At 39.1% G+C, this 16,184-nt stretch overlaps 1 protein-coding gene across 1 annotated transcript in view; it reads right to left on the bottom strand.

The window, feature by feature from the left end:
• The window catches only part of LOC110502713 (CUB and sushi domain-containing protein 1), a 510,046-nt gene that overhangs the window by 57,540 nt on the left and 436,322 nt on the right, over positions 1-16,184 (bottom strand). The window contains exons 41-51 of the mRNA XM_021580963.2: positions 15,824-16,033; positions 14,188-14,376; positions 9,889-10,066; positions 9,198-9,343; positions 8,801-8,881; positions 7,568-7,681; positions 6,542-6,730; positions 6,252-6,398; positions 2,550-2,738; positions 1,465-1,650; positions 722-916 (exon numbers count right to left, since the gene is read on the bottom strand). Of these exons, the coding sequence (XP_021436638.2) occupies positions 722-916; positions 1,465-1,650; positions 2,550-2,738; positions 6,252-6,398; positions 6,542-6,730; positions 7,568-7,681; positions 8,801-8,881; positions 9,198-9,343; positions 9,889-10,066; positions 14,188-14,376; positions 15,824-16,033 (1,824 nt within the window). The remainder of the gene's footprint in view (positions 1-721; positions 917-1,464; positions 1,651-2,549; positions 2,739-6,251; positions 6,399-6,541; positions 6,731-7,567; positions 7,682-8,800; positions 8,882-9,197; positions 9,344-9,888; positions 10,067-14,187; positions 14,377-15,823; positions 16,034-16,184) is intronic.

Below are 16,184 nucleotides of genomic sequence, written 5' to 3'. Positions count from 1 at the left end.
TATGTGTGTGATCATTTATGTTGGTAATACAAGCCACGCAAAATAATACAATTGTTTTGAAGTTATTTCCAATGTTTTAAGGGTTTATGAACAGTGTATGTCCATCCTGACTTTTTTTGTCCTTTGTATTGGTGTAGACTTGACGGACCAGACGGGATTCATTCAATATTTTCCGTGGTAGGCACAACCTACGTACCTGGCACCCCTGCAAACAATAACCTCAAGTCAAAACCGTTACAATGTTCACCATGTCATGTAAACATATTAAATATTAAGTCCCCGCTAATCAGAATATTTATATTCTCCCTCTGACCTCTAATTAGCCGGACCATATTTCCCTGATTACATCATCGCCACTACAGTTTATTGTTTACGCAGCACATCTATGCAGAGGAAATAGGGAGGGCTGTGATCAAAACAAATGATTGGACACTGCCTTGTGACTTCCCAGCTCCCACCCCAGATCCTGGAGATTATGAATGCATCAATCCGGAAATACATTGGGAGCCACAAAGAGGAAGGATTTTAGACGTGTTAACTGCCAGTGTGAACAACAGCTCTGGCCAGACAATGAAATTGCTCTCGGTAATTAGAACAAGGTACTATTAATACTCAAAATGTCAACTATTTTGTGCTCAATTCTTATGATAATTATTTCCTATTATTTTTCCATAACTCTAAGCAGTGCAGCCTGGTGGTAGATGTACAGTCTGTATCTTACTCTTGCAGGTAGACCTCTCCTGGATTCCAGCCCAGGTTCCATTAGCTAAGCACTTGATGGTCCTCCTGCCTCCCAGGTAGAAGCCAGGAGTGCAACTTAGCATTATCTGAGATCCAAATTCATTCAGTGACCCCGAGATCAGCCGCCACACCATGTGTTCTGAGAGCATGCTCTCAATGTAAGGGCACTGGATCGCTGTGGGGGGAGAGAGAACATGCCAGATTTAATAGAACACACTCAAAAAGCCAGACATGACAGAGAAACATTTCTCAATTTCCTTCTCCATATTTGCCGATGTAATATTCTAAAAGCCTTATGTACATTATCAATTTCTGTCCAGTATCTATTGTTAAAACTGAGAAATGCCAAAGCACTTTATGATATAAAACTATAAAATATAATGGGTATAAAAGTATTTTTTATATATACTGTATTCACATATATCACATTCATTGAGGTATTAAAATGTAATTTATACAGTCATGTCCCAAAATGACTCCAACATGATTGCTTCGTGTGTTTCTGGTAATGCAGGCCTGAGGGGGCGGGTTCATCCTACCATTTGTTTTTTGTGAGTGCCTAACTGCAAAAATCTACTCATTATTGCTCTCATCTCAGCCGTTACCTGCTCCACATTACTCTCTAAGGAGGACATTAATGAGACCTGCATTGACTGCAGTGGCTCAATGAGGTAGGGGAATTTATCATACTGTTGGCATAGAAACAAAGATTATTTTTCTCACGTAAACAAAGAGGTGGGTGTGCAGCGTTGCTCCATGTCCCATTCTCTAGACAGACGGTGCTTGTGGGGAGACTTGTCTCCATCCTGTACCCTTCATTGCACTGGTAATTCACTTTGCTTCCGACTGTGTACTGGAAACCATGGAATGAACCATTGGCAGGAGACTCAGGGATTCCACAAGATAAAGCTGCCGATGGAAAGACATTAAAATATTAAAATGATACTCATCAAACGACGACCTCAGCTGCATGGATTACTCTCAGCACTTACAGAAAGGATGGCACAAAATTAGTAAACACTGTGGCCTCTTCTAATAAAAGGGTATAACGTGAAGTGTTCTGACTATAGTGGCATTATATCTCAAAGGCGATAAAGAGTAAGTAAGCAAAGTGTGTATGATCCAACTATTAGGGTACTATGGAAACTAGATATTTCCCTTGAAGATTGTGGCATTCATTTGCTTAAACACACATTTACCATTCAAATACCATGTTCAGAATACTGGGCAAATGGAACAATCAATCTCATCTAATCAAATTATAATTTACAATCAGGTTTAGTGAGAAACACAAACAGTTCTATTGTTTTGTACGCTACTTACACACCTGTAGTTTACCACAAATGAGGGGACACAGTACCTTTAAAGAGATTATTGCCTTGCATACTCGTAAACAGGCATGTACAGATACAACCCCCAGAAGTAATTAGCTCCAACTTATCCTCTATTCCTTTATGTAAATATACATCTCCTTTGCTTAAAGCAACAGGCTGTCACACTAATTAACATAATAGAAAAAGGGTCAGTTACATAACTGTCAATGACATACTTCTGAACAAAGTTTGTTAGAAGACTCATTATAATATATTTTCTAGCTACAGCATGATATTAGGAAATATTCATGAATTGTAGCTTGCTATGTTGAAGAGAAAGAGAAAAATAAATGGAGAAAGACAATGAGTCACAACTCCTCCAGATTTGTGCAGACACAAACACATCTCCACATTCTGACACGAGGGAACCCCCAGACATAAGATTAAAGTGAATCCCCCTCAAGTCAGTAAATGTCATCTGCAGCTCTGCATTACCTTGACATAGTGGAGCTGGGGCATCCCAATGATACAGCCCATTCCGATGCAACCGGCAGGTGGAATTTCTGGGGCCCACTAGCCTGTAGCCAGCATAACAATAGTACTGCAGCTTGCTTCCTGGACGCTCTCTTGTTCGATTAAGCACCCCTCCATTTCCAGGTGGGTCATTAATGCTACAATAAGGAGCTACATTGAAAAGAAAGAGCATTTTAAGTGTTTCTATATCATGCCACCATCTAAATGATTAACGATATGCTCTACATATACATTAGTACTTTATATTACATTACATTAGTATAACATGACATTACATAAGTTTTCTCCAGAATTCTCAAAATCCCCTGCTAAATTAAAACCATTAATCGGGCTAACTGGTTGAGTCTAGGTTCTGGGTGATTAGACCACATGTTAAAACTCCAGGCAGCATATCATTTTAATTTACTTTGATGAATGCCCAATGGACTGTTAAAGACGAAGGGAAAAAATCCCCTGGCTGGGTAAAGACTTCTTTACTCCCAAAGCAGTTTTGTAAAGATCAAGCAGAGGTGTATTACCCTGTCTGTGTTCAACATCCCTGCATTATTTAAAAAGCCTTTTACACAGTCTGACAGCACCGTGGTAGCCATTCTGAAGCATTCAGAAACCATCACTCATTCTGACACGTCAGGCCTCAATGCAATGTAACCATTTTTTACCCCGAATCATGCCTTTTTTCTCCACTGCACAAGGGATGGCAAATTGAAAAAATAGGGAAACGTGGAAACAAACTGGAATAATAACCAGCACAGTGGCTGGAATGGCAAAAGGATTGACTAAAATGAATACAGAGCAGAAAAGTGACAGAAAAGGCAGAGGGAGAGAAAAGAAATGGAAAGTAATCATGGCCACTGGGCTTTGTGAGCTATATATCATGTTTGGTCATTGGTGGAAATGTCTGTTTGAGTCACTGGACATGGCAGTTATTCAGCCAAATTCATTATGGGATCTTTGACCTCTATTATGGAGGACTTGCAAAAGGATCCCTGCAGGTATACATGTCTGGGCCCAGCCTAATGAGAGCTAACTTGGAAAAGTCTGACTTCCTCACACTCTTTGACCTAAATTGGATCCAAAGCAACTGCCTCAGAGGACAGAGAATGGTGTATAATCTTCTCTGACACCCATACAATAGCAAAAGGCTATGGTGCTTTTCCCCTATTTTGAATGTGCTGTTGTTCAAATGTTTCAGAATTCGTAAAATCAAATCAAATTGGATTTGTCACGTGTGCTGAATACAACAGGTGTAGACGTAACTGTGAAATGCTTGCTTACGAGCCCTTTCCAACGATGCAGAGTAAAACGATTATAATTAAAAATAACACAAAAGGAATAAAATGCACAAGAATGGAGCTATAAACAGAGAGTACCAGTACCAGATCAATGTGCAGAGGTATGAGGTATTTGAAGTAGATACTGTATGTACATGAATGCAGGGTAAAGTGACTAGGCATCAGAATAGATAATAATAAGAGTAAAATAAAGAACTGAGTAGCAGCAGCAAATTAGGAGTGTAAAAGTGTGTGTGTGTGTGTGTGTGTTTAAATGTGTTTGTGTTGTGTCGGTATGCGCGTGTGTGTGTTTATATTGTCGGTATATGTTTGTCTTCTGTTGAATCTGACAATTAATCTTAATGGTTGAACAGTCGTCTCAAATAAAACTGTGAAGGACCTCGGCGTTACTCTGGACCCTGATCTCTCTTTTGAAGAACATCTCAAGATCATTTCAAGGACAGCTTTTTTCCATCTACGTAACATTGCAAAAATTAGAAACTTTCTGTCCAAAAATGATGCAGAAAAATGTATCCATGCTTTTGTCACTTCTAGGTTGGACTACTGCAATGCTCTACTTTCCAGCTACCCGGATAAAGCACTAAATAAACTTCAGTTAGTGCTAAATATGGCTGCTAGAATCCTGACTAGAACCAAAAAATTTGATCATATTACTCCAGTGCTAGCCTCCCTACACTGGCTTCCTGTCAAAGCAAGGGCTGATTTCAAGGTTTTACTGCTAACCTACAAAGCATTACATGGGCTTGCTCCTACATATCTCTCTGATTTGGTCCTGCCGTACATACCTACACGTACGCTACGGTCACAAGATGCAGGCCTCCTAATTGTCCCTAGAATTTCTAAGCAAACAGCTGGAGGCAGGGCTTTCTCCTATAGAGCTCAATTTTTATGGAACAGTCTGCCTACCCATGTCAGAGACGCAAACTTGGTCTCAACCTTTAAGTCTTTACTGAAGACTCATATCTTCAGTGGGTCATATGATTGAGTGTAGTCTGGCCCAGGAGTGGGAAGGTGAACGGAAAGGCTCTGGAGCAACAAACCGCCCTTGCTGTCTCTGCCTGGCCGGTTCCCCTCTTTCCACTGGGATTCTCTGCCTCTAACCCTATTACAGGGGCTGAGTCACTGGCTTACTGGGCCTCTCTCATGCCGTCCCTGGAAGGGGTGCGTCACCTGAGTGGGTTGATTCACTGATGTGGTCATCCTGTCTGGGTTGGCGCCCCCCCTTGGGTTGTGCCATGGCGGAGATCTTTGTGGGCTATACTCAGCCTTGTCTCAGGATGGTAAGTTGGTGGTTGAAGATATCCCTCTAGTGGTGTGGGGGCTGTGCTTTGGCAAAGTGGGTGGGATTATATCCTTCCTGTTTGGCCCTGTCCGGGGGTGTCCTCGGATGGGGCCACAGTGTCTCCTGACCCCTCCTGTCTCAGCCTCCAGTATTTATGCTGCAGTAGTTTGTGTCGGGGGGCTAGGGTCAGTGTTATATCTGGAGTACTTCTCCTGTCCTAATCGGTGTCCTGTGTGAATCTAAGTGTGCGTTCTCTATATTCTCTCCTTCTCTCTTTCTTTCTCTCTCTCGGAGGACCTGAGCCCTAGGACCATGCCCCAGGACTACCTGACATGATGACTCCTTGCTGTCCCCAGTCCACCTGGCCGTGCTGCTGCTCCAGCTTCAACTGTTCTGCCTTATTATTATTCGACCATGCTGGTCATTTATGAACACTTGAACATCTTGGCCATGTTCTGTTATAATCTCCACCCGGCACAATCAGAAGAGGACCACCCAACATAGCCTGGTTCCTCTCTAGGTTTCTTCCTAGGTTTTGGCCTTTCTAGGGAGTTTTTCCTAGCCACCGTGCTTCTACACCTGCATTGCTTGCTGTTTGGGGTTTTAGGCTGGGTTTCTGTACAGCACTTTGAGATATCAGCTGATGTGCGAAGGGCTATATAAATACATTTCATTTCATTTGATTTGATTTGATTTGATGTGTGTGTGTGTGTGTGTGTGTGTGTGCGTGTGTGTGTGTGTGTGTGTGTGTGTGTGTGTGTGTGTATGTGAATGTGTGTGGGTTTGTGTAGTGTCAGTGTAGTGTGTGTGTGTGTATATAGTCTCTATACATTATATACTGTAGTATCGTGAGTGTGCATAGAGTCAATGCAAGATAGGGTCAGTGAAGATAGTCCAGGTAACCATTAATTAACTATTTAGCAGTCTTATGGTTATTTAGCAGTCTGATGGCATGGGGGTAGAAGTTGTCTCGAAACATAACAGTCAATCCTTATAAGAATTGTGATGCAATGCTGTAGGCATCCCCAAAGCAATTGTGAAACATAATGTCTTATCGCAAAAGGAAACATATGGTTATGCACTACAAACCTGTGTATCGGATTTTGAACCCTCTTTTGCTGGTTGCATGATCAGTGGACCATCTCAGGTAAAGGTGGTTGGTCTTGCTTGTAAAGTTTAACTGTGTGGAGTGATTTCCACTAAGGGCCACCAGCAAAGGGCTCTGACCAGATGGTCCTAACGGATAAAAATAAACACTAAAACATTACCGTGCTTGTCATGGAATATTTTTTTTAAATCACGCATTGCTGATATTAGATAAATATTTGAAAACTGCACAAAAAAAAACAATGCAGTTGGCTGTTGGAAAAGGAAACTACCGTCAAAGATCTCAAGTTCGTCGAACTGCTTCTCACTCTGAAACATCTCCACGAAGATAGAAATAGTGTACGCAGGTTGAACTCTGATGACCCAGGAGCAGGTCTGAGAGTTGGGGTAGTTTTTAGGGAAACCTGGACTAAGGATAACCCCGGATGAGAAGGCGCGTTCTTCATTTGCAGGACACTGAGCTAAAAGCACAACAAACACAAGCAGACAAGAATTACTCATGAGAAAAAGGTAATTGTTGCAACAGTACACATCTGTATCACCTCAACTGTAGTTCTTGTGAACCTCTTCAGGTTGCAAATCCAAATGAGCTTAGAGTTAATGATCTATGACAAGAAATAATGTGAAGGCATTTAACATTTTCATATTCTACCCTGTGGGCAAATAATAATGAAAACAAACCAAATGGACCATAGCTGCTTAGCTCCATTATGGAATTACAAAATTCAAGGAAACTGCTGTGCTTCTCTATCTCCCCAAAAAAGGCTTGGTAGTGCTTTGTGCTGTGCTTTAATAGAGCCATAGTGCTGCCTCCCATCTGTGTCATCGCGTTGGCACTATAATTAGAAATTACATGTATGAATAAGCCATTAAATCTGTGACTCACTTCTGTTAGAGCTCTGATTTACAAAGAGACACAGAGGCTCTAGCAGCACTGCACTACCATGACAAAAACGTTTTTTGTTTTTTTGAACAGGGTGATACACACCTTGGAACAATGCCTACTAATACTGTAGTATAACGGAGTCATCACAAGGATGCAAGGGAACAAGGATCTTGCTAAGTAAGCATTTCACTGTAAGGTTATAATAATAAGCTGTAATACCTGTTGTATTCGGGGGAAATGTGCATAGATTTGCATAGAATGTCAAAGGGCAGCAAACTGCCATGTTTGTAAAAGCAGATAACATAAATAATTTATTGGAACTATCTGAGCTGAAAGTTCACCTCCACTTTCCTTTCCAAGAAAATAAATAAATCATAATAATCAAAATATTCTGGTCAGAACATTCTCTTACCTTCACAAGTAGGCGGAGGACCCTCAAACTGGAGATGAGAGTTGAGCTTACAGGTAAGCTCACTGTTGCCGACCAGGGTAAATCCAGGGAAGCAGCGATACTTCACAATGTCTCCTGGACAAAATAATTATTTAATACGTCTTATAGCAGATGTGACATTATCAACGTCTGATGGAAACCTACATTGGATATTAAGGGTATTGTCTCTAGAGACATAACAACAGTTATATTACATAACAGCCTGTGTAATAACCAGTGTTGTGTTCGAGACCACCTACTGTAAAGCGAGGGGGGGGGGGGGGGGGGGGTCCGAGACCAAGTCAAGACCATGGTTGTATTTGTAATTGTCTCAAATCGTCACCATATTAAGAGGTCAAAATGTACGGTATTTCTGTGTTCATACTTCAGAACAACATCGATTCTTTAGACATTCAGAATGGTGAGAAAAAGCATGCTGAGGTCAAATAGAGAGCCACTCATAAATTACCACTAACCCGAACAGGTCTATAATTGATAAAAAGCCATGTTACAATTTCCCCCGGTTCCCCCTTACTAATAATGAGCGTGCAACTTCCAAACAATGTCCCCCGTTCTTCCCTACCAGCGAATCAAGGAAATTCTGATTTGCGCGACAAAGTTTGAGAATATTTTTCAACGAAAGTAAAAGACGGTAATGTTATGAGTAAAGTAGTAAGCCCAGGTTTCCAGAGACAATAAGATAGGCATGTGTCATGAAGGAGTGTGGATATTTGGTCTGGCAAAGAGGTTTTATGGGCTGACTGAATGGGAGCTGATAATTCTGAATTTTTCACTCCGCAAGTCTCGGTTGGTCTCAGCAAGAAAGGACAAGTCCTCATTGTCCGAGTCCAAGTAAAAATGTATCTGACACCGAGACAAGACCGAGACACTCAATATGTGTCTCGAGACTGGACTCGAGACCGAGACTGGTCTTGAATACTACAACACTGGTTATTACCTTAACATGGTTGTCCAAAAACTACAGCATTGGTGACAATATGTATGTAACACATTTCAATTAAATTTCCCCTTCAACACTGAGCAAACAGAGGATCACACACCACCATGGTACAGTAAACCCTCTTTGATTCAAAGTCACATAGGAACATGTTGAACTGAACAAGTAGTGGATCACTGCCTGATGTTCCACTGAAAATAATAAATGATGAATATGTGGATAACCCACTGTTTATCATCTCCCTGGTTCACACTAACCTATTTCATAATCTTGATCTTCATATACTATTTCAGCTTCTTCCACTGTTGGGGGAGGTGGGCATTTCTTCAGACGATAGGCTAGAGGAGAGAAAGAAAGAATATGTATTTTGCCAAAAACTGTTTGCAAATTATGGCTACAACATAGAAAAATTATCCCTCAAATCACATTATTTCACACTATCATAATCAAATGTCACCCACAAGGGATAGGTTATACAACAAAATAAAGGGATATATAAATACAAACTGCAACACTAAAATGTACTACACTTACCCAATCTCATATTAAAAACATGAGAATACTTTATTTCTGATATTTTTAAACAGGTATTCAGCAAGACTTAACAGTATTGCATTTGAGCTACAACATGTTTGATTTGGAAGAGAAACTAACCATGGAAATTGAGGACAAAGAATCCACTTGTGGAGAAGTCACTGTGAAACTTGATAAGGACCTGATTGAAAGAACTGTAGGCTGACTCTAGCGCTGTATTACCACTGAAAATCCCAAGTTGTGGGTAGCTCTGCTCAGGGCCATCCCTGGAAGAGACCAGAAGGCATTGAAAATGCATTACATTTATAATGCACATGTTAAAGAGTGCAATAATGTCCAGCATTTCAGTGTGTCTTGGTTGAATTGATTTGTTCTCAAATCTATAGCAATATTTGTGCTCACTTTCAGATAAAAGCATTAAATTACAGACTGTTGAATGAAAAAGCAAAAAATTATGGCTTTACTGACTACTATCCTCTTTTAATGGCTTCAAATAGTAGTAACTTATATAACTCACAGAGGTCTGTATTGTGGCAAAAAGTGTGTATTTTCCCCATTGATATACAGTGTTTTAATCCACTCTAGTGCTGCAGATTATTCTATTGTGACATTCAGGTGCATCTTCACTAGTAAAGGGAGGTAAGGCAACATGTACTGTACAGTAATATGATTATTTGTTTCCTGTCTTGCTGTATTCTTAGTATAACTCTGAGTCTTCCTATGCTGTGACGTAAATGGTAGTTCTTCACAGAAAATACATATCAGCCAATGGATAAACCGACGGGTGTTGTGAAAACCATTCATCCCTTACCATACAGCAATGTAATCCGTGACAGGCTCTGTCTGAAGCAGGGTGAAGTTGATGTAAATGCCATGTCCATGTGGCACGATGATAAGCCAGGTGCAGTCCTGTGAGTTAGGGTACTCATTTGGGTATTCAGGCGAGAATATGGTGCCATTCTGAGCTGTCATGTTGTAGCCACATGGAGCTGCATTAGAAGGGAAGAGGGAGCAGTATTATCACAAAGGGTATGTGTAGCATGTAGTGGGAATAGATGTTAAGTGGATTGGTCTCGGTAGCTTTGCTTGGCTTTGTCTGCTAACAATTTAAGAGCATTACTTCACCAATTGAACCTTCATTTCAAATATTTGCTGGTAAATTCTGTATACTCTACTACTTGTAGATAAAATATGAGCAGCAAACATGAGTTTTGACTGTGTTGACAACAGAGTAAACCTCACACTTTATTGTACTATCATGCTGTCTCTTTCCCTGTTTTCCGGGATTAGTCAATTCTGCACATTGAGCTTTGAAACTAAAAGGGAAAAGTGGCAATGACTTTAGATACTTCAACAAGAACCGAATATACCAAATACACTGCAAAAACACACTATCATGATGCTGAAAGGTGTGGTTGAATGAGGGACCCCAAGCGGGATTATTCAATTTTTTTAAATATACATTGATCATATTTTTTTTTTTTTTGCATTTTAAGTACATTTAAAATAATCTAAATTGGAACCATTTTAAATACATTTATTGCATTGTCAATTTTATTTGTATTTTATGAGCATTTAAGTATATTAAAAACATTTAAAATGATCTAAATTGGGACACTTTTTTGTACTTAAGTATTTTCTTAGTATAGATAAAGAGCAAAAACAAATATACTTCAAATACACTTCAGGTAAATATTACGTATATTTCTCATAAATTAGAATTATACTAAAATGTTATTTGAAATACAATTCCTGTATTTTCTTTTTAAAAAAGTATTTATATTGTATTTCAAGTATACTTTTACAAATACAGTCATACTAATTAAGCACATCAGCTATTGTAATTAGCCATGTTACCTTAATTGACCAAGGCATCTTCTCAACCAATGTCAACATGCGATTTACAAAGCAGTTGTAGCTGAACCAACAATTTACTAACCACTTTTGTTAACTGTGCACCATGGCCATTTCACACTTTAGTTATTCATATTATGGTAATAAGTTCACATTTCAATAAAATGAAATGTGTAATTAAAAGTACACCATTATTCAGTTTGAAAATTAACATCAAAACATTTGAATAAGTTAAATATGAAGAACAATATCCTATTATAAATCAAAACTTCACATGCAGAAAAGGATGCTGGTAATATGCAAATGTTTGAGCTCATGCGTTTTTGAAAGTACACTTTAAGTATATTGTGTGGACATTTAAAACTCTTAAGTATTTTCTTGAGATATGAAAAAGTTTATTCTCAGGAAGCATGTTCCTCAGCTGTGCATGTTTTGTTATGTGGAATAAACTATCGTTATCATTGTGAACTTTCTCTGCACTCTTCTGAACAGGAATTCAGAAAGTACTATACTTGAACTCATTATTGGCACTGAAACTACAGTGCCTTGCAAAAGTATTCATAACCCTTGGATTTTTTTCACGTTATATTGTTACAAAGTAAGATAAAAATGTTTTTTTGTCAACAATCTACACAAAATATTCTGTCAAAGTGGAAGATTTCAATGTAAAAAAAAAAATTATCGATAGAAATTAAATAGCTCAAATATACTCATTGCATAAGCATTCGGAATGTATTCAGACCACTTGACTTTTTCTATTATGTTACAGCCTTATTCTAAAATGCATTAAATCGTTTTTTCCCCCACATCAATCTACACACAATACCCCATAATGACAAAGCAAAAACAGTTTTCTTTACATTTTGCAAAAAAACAAAGCAAAACTTAAATATCACATTTACATAAGTATTTAGACCCTTTACTCAGTACTTTGTTGAAGCACCTTTGACAGCGATTACAGCCTAGAGTCTTCTTTGGTATGATGCTACAAGCTTGGCACACCTACCTGTATTTGGGGAGTTTCTCCCATTATTCTCTGCAGATCCTCTCAAGCTCTGTCAGGTGAAGATGAACCTTTGCACCAGTCTGAGATCCTGAGCACTTTGAAGCAGGTTTTCATCAAGGATCTCTATGTACGTTGCTCCGTTAATCTTTCCCTCAATCCGGACTAGTCTCCTAGTCCCTGCCACTGAAAAACATCCCCACAGCTTGATGCTGCCACCACCATGCATGTTTCCTCCAGACGTTGACGCATGGCATTCAGGACAAAAAGTTAAATCATTGTTTCATCAGAACAGAGAATCTTGTTTCTCAAGGTCAGAGTCCTTTAAACTCCAAGTGGGCTGTCATGTGCCTTTTAATGAGGAGTGGCTTCGGTCTGGCCACTCTACCACAAAGGCCTGATTGGTTGAGTGCTGCAGAGTTGATTGTCCTTCTGGAAGTTTCTCCCATCTCCACAGAGGAACTCTGTAGCTCTGTCAGAGTGACCATCAGGTTCTTGATCACCTCCCCGACCAAGGCCCTTCTCCTCAAATTGCTTAGTTTGGCCAGGCGGCCAGCTCTAGGAAGAGTCTTGGTGGTTCCAAACGTCTTCCATTTAAGAATGATGGAGGCCACTGTGTTCTTGGGGACCTTCAATGCAGCATTTTTTTGTACCCTTCCCCAGATCTGTGCCATGACACAATCCTGTCTCGGGCTCTATGGACAATTCCTTCGACCTCATGGCTTGGGTTTTGCTCTGACATGCACTGTCAACTGTGGGACCTTATATATACAGGAATATTTAATCAATTTTAGAATAAGTATGTTTTAGAATATTTTATTTTGTATACTTGCATTATTTCACTCTGTCAATAAAGTCATTATTGTTTCACAACAATGTTGTTGATCCATCCTCAGTTCTCCCATCACAGCCATTGAACTCTGCAACTGTTTTACAATCACCAATGGCCTCATGGTAACATCCCTGAGCAGTTTTATTCCTGTCCTGCAGCTCAGTTCAGAAGGACGACTGTTTGTTTGATGTGTCTGGGTGGTTTAATACATAATCAACATAATTATTAACTTGACCATGCTTAAAGAGATATTCAATGTTTGATTGGATATTGTGAACGATCTACCAATCACTGCCCTTTTATGAGGCTTTCGAAAGGCTCCCTGATCTTTGAAGTGTAATCTGTGCCTGAAATGCAAAACTTGACTGAGGGACTTTACAGATGTTGTATGAATGAGGGACAGAGGAAGGGTTAATCATAACAAAAATGATTACAAACCCCTATTATTTCACACAGTCTATGTAACATATTCTGTAATTTGTTAAGCCAAATTTGACTCCTGAACTAATTTAGGCGGGCCTAAACAAAGCAGCTGAATACTTATGAAATTACTATAGTTTAGTTATCCAATTTGACACTACAAAGTATTTTGAGTTCATTGTTGACAACAAATCACATTTAAATCCATTTTAATCCCACTTTTTAACACAATTTGAAGAAATACAAGGGGTATGAATACTTTTGCAAGGCCCTGTATACTTAGTGTACCTGATCACTCAGAAGCACAGTTTCATTTAAAAAAAAATCAATAATTAAAAACAACTCCAAGTGTATTTTGAATGAATATTCTAAACTACAATTAAAGCGTTTGAAGTTGAAGTACAGTTTTAATGAGTGTTTTTAAGTTGAATGATAGTCAACATATAGTATACTAAAAGACTGAAAAAACATTGAATATAAAGTACACTTAAGTCTGTTTAGAGTGTAATGATATTATATTTATAGTATACTTCAGATATAATATACATCTCATATTTGAAGTATGTCATTCAAATGTTTTTGTATATTTAAGTATACTTTAGTATACTTGTAATATATTAAAATATATTTTTAAATCATTTGGGACGACTCTGAGAAATCTTTGGAGGTATTGATTGATTAAGGCTTTTTTCAGCTCTCACTGCTCAAATCAGAAGCAATTTAGAAGACGTCCCAGTAGTGTGGGTCTTAACTGGAGCAGTTTTCAAAGGCAGTAATTAGAGTCAGTTTTGGAAAACAATTTTTTTGTGCAGAGTTAAAACAACCGAACTTCACTTCAAGAGCATTACGAGAAATAGGTAATGGCTGGATAGAATTCTAGTGTAGGGCTAAAACACTTCCTAACAAATACATTCTAAAATAGTTTGATAAACTGTAAAGCAAAGAAGTCATTTATGCTTTTGGTGAAACATCTGAAATGTATCATATTAATTCATGCTCACCCTCACACCGGGGAAAGGGATGATTCCATTTTCTGTTGATTCCATGTTGGCAAGTGAGCACAGGATGTCCAATCAGAACATATCCAGGAAAGCATTCAAAAGTTATTGATTGGCCAGCATTGTAGTCATTATTAATAATATATCCATTAGGGAATTGAGTAGGGTCTTGGCAATTCTGCAATTCATATGCTGAGAGAGAGAGAGAGAGAGCGAGAGCGAGAGCGAGAGAGAGAGAGAGAGAGAGAGAGAGAGAGCGCACGCATAATTATTATAACAGGACTATACATACTATCACCACAACAAGACAGTTTCAAACAAATTCTGTGCTCCACAGGTGACTCATCCCACTTAACCTTTTGAGACAGTACTGGAACACATGCCACCTGTCAGACACATTTCCACCAAATGCCACAGTGACATGTGAATTTCAAGCATATGCCATCAACGAAGAATGGCCATCAGGAAATCATCAAGCTTTTCTATTTCAACTTAAAAATAAATTACCGTTCAAAAGTTTGGGGTCACTTAGAAATGTCTAATTATGAACTTTTTTTTTGCTTTTCTTTCAAAAACAAGGACATTTCTAAGTGACCCCAAACTTTTGAACGGTAGTGTACATCAGCGTTACTCCAAAAGCTCATGAAGCTTGATAAAGCTGACAATTGACATATACAATTGCCTGACGACTCAAATTGAATTATTCCGCTGTTCTATGTTAGCTACAGGCTTCAGTCTGAGAGTGCCATTGTTGAAGTCGTTTGTGGTGATGCCAAAATGAGGGGTGTTATATAAATGTCATCAGTGATTGGATCATCTAACCAATCAGAGTATAAATGCCAATTAATAATTTTCAAAACACTGCTTTACCCACATGTGTTCTGGCTCTGGCCCAACCCATTGGTTTCTGGGATCAAGCAGAACGGTTAGAATGTGTTTGCGTTCTATAAATCTTCAGGGAGGTATTCAGATCCAGACTCATTTCGGAGACTAAACTGGCATTTGGCCAGAGAAAGGAGTTTGGGTAGTCAGGCAACAATGAACTAGCCTGTAAGTAGCAATTGTCAAATGAGATGTAGTATTCTAGCCATATGGTTGTTTTTGTCTGCTAAGAGGAGAGGAGGGAAAGCCAGAATATGAACCCACTGGCCTAGAAGTGGGAGAAGAAGACATACAGGGTTATCTCTTGTAAGGTGGAAGCCATAAACTCAACATCTAAATGCCACTCTACATTGATTCTGAATGCTTTATCCAGACGGGAGCAGCCACATAATGGAGTGACCTCTCAATGCTCCTAAGAGGGCAGATTCTCAGATAATTTAACTGACAGGCACTTAAGTCCTTGAATTTGACATTCCATCTATTTTGCATTTAACATTTAATCACTTTGAGTTGCTTCCTAAAAAGAGAGCTAGAGTATATCAACAGAAGATAGATAAAAACGGTGACAATAAGGATTTCACATGGCCTTTTCCATAGATCGTTTTCCAGATGTGGCACAAAATCCCCCAAAACAACAACCAAGTACCAAAATTGTCTATTGAAACCAATAGAGACCAAGCTCGTTTAGAAGAAACGGAGCTAGACGGATAGGGAAAACACTGTTTCACATGGTTGATGAAAACAGAGTATACCTCACCTTGGTAGGCCAGTTTGAATCCCTGCCTGTTTTCGGAGTGGTCACTGTAGAAGTGGATCATGGTCTCATGTGTTGTACTCAGCAGGTTGGGTGGCAGCTGACTTCCGCTGAACTGTCCAATCAGAGAGCTGCTGTGCTGCGGCCCATTTCGCACCTCTAAAAAATCATGGTTGTCTTCAGAGGAGAAGTTGAAAAACTGAATATGAGCACCTGTAAAACACAGGAATATTATATGAGGTATACTGTAAGAACAATGTTAATTTCATAATCAAAACAAGCATCAAAGTGTTAAATGGTTTAAGTCCCATTAACCTAAAGCGTTAACTGTTATCAGAAATTGTGGCACGTGTGCACGTGTTGT

This window comes from Oncorhynchus mykiss, chromosome 23 (assembly GCF_013265735.2).
Source record: "Oncorhynchus mykiss isolate Arlee chromosome 23, USDA_OmykA_1.1, whole genome shotgun sequence".
Taxonomy (NCBI): domain Eukaryota; kingdom Metazoa; phylum Chordata; class Actinopteri; order Salmoniformes; family Salmonidae; genus Oncorhynchus; species Oncorhynchus mykiss.
This window is presented reverse-complemented; position numbering and strand designations above follow the sequence as displayed.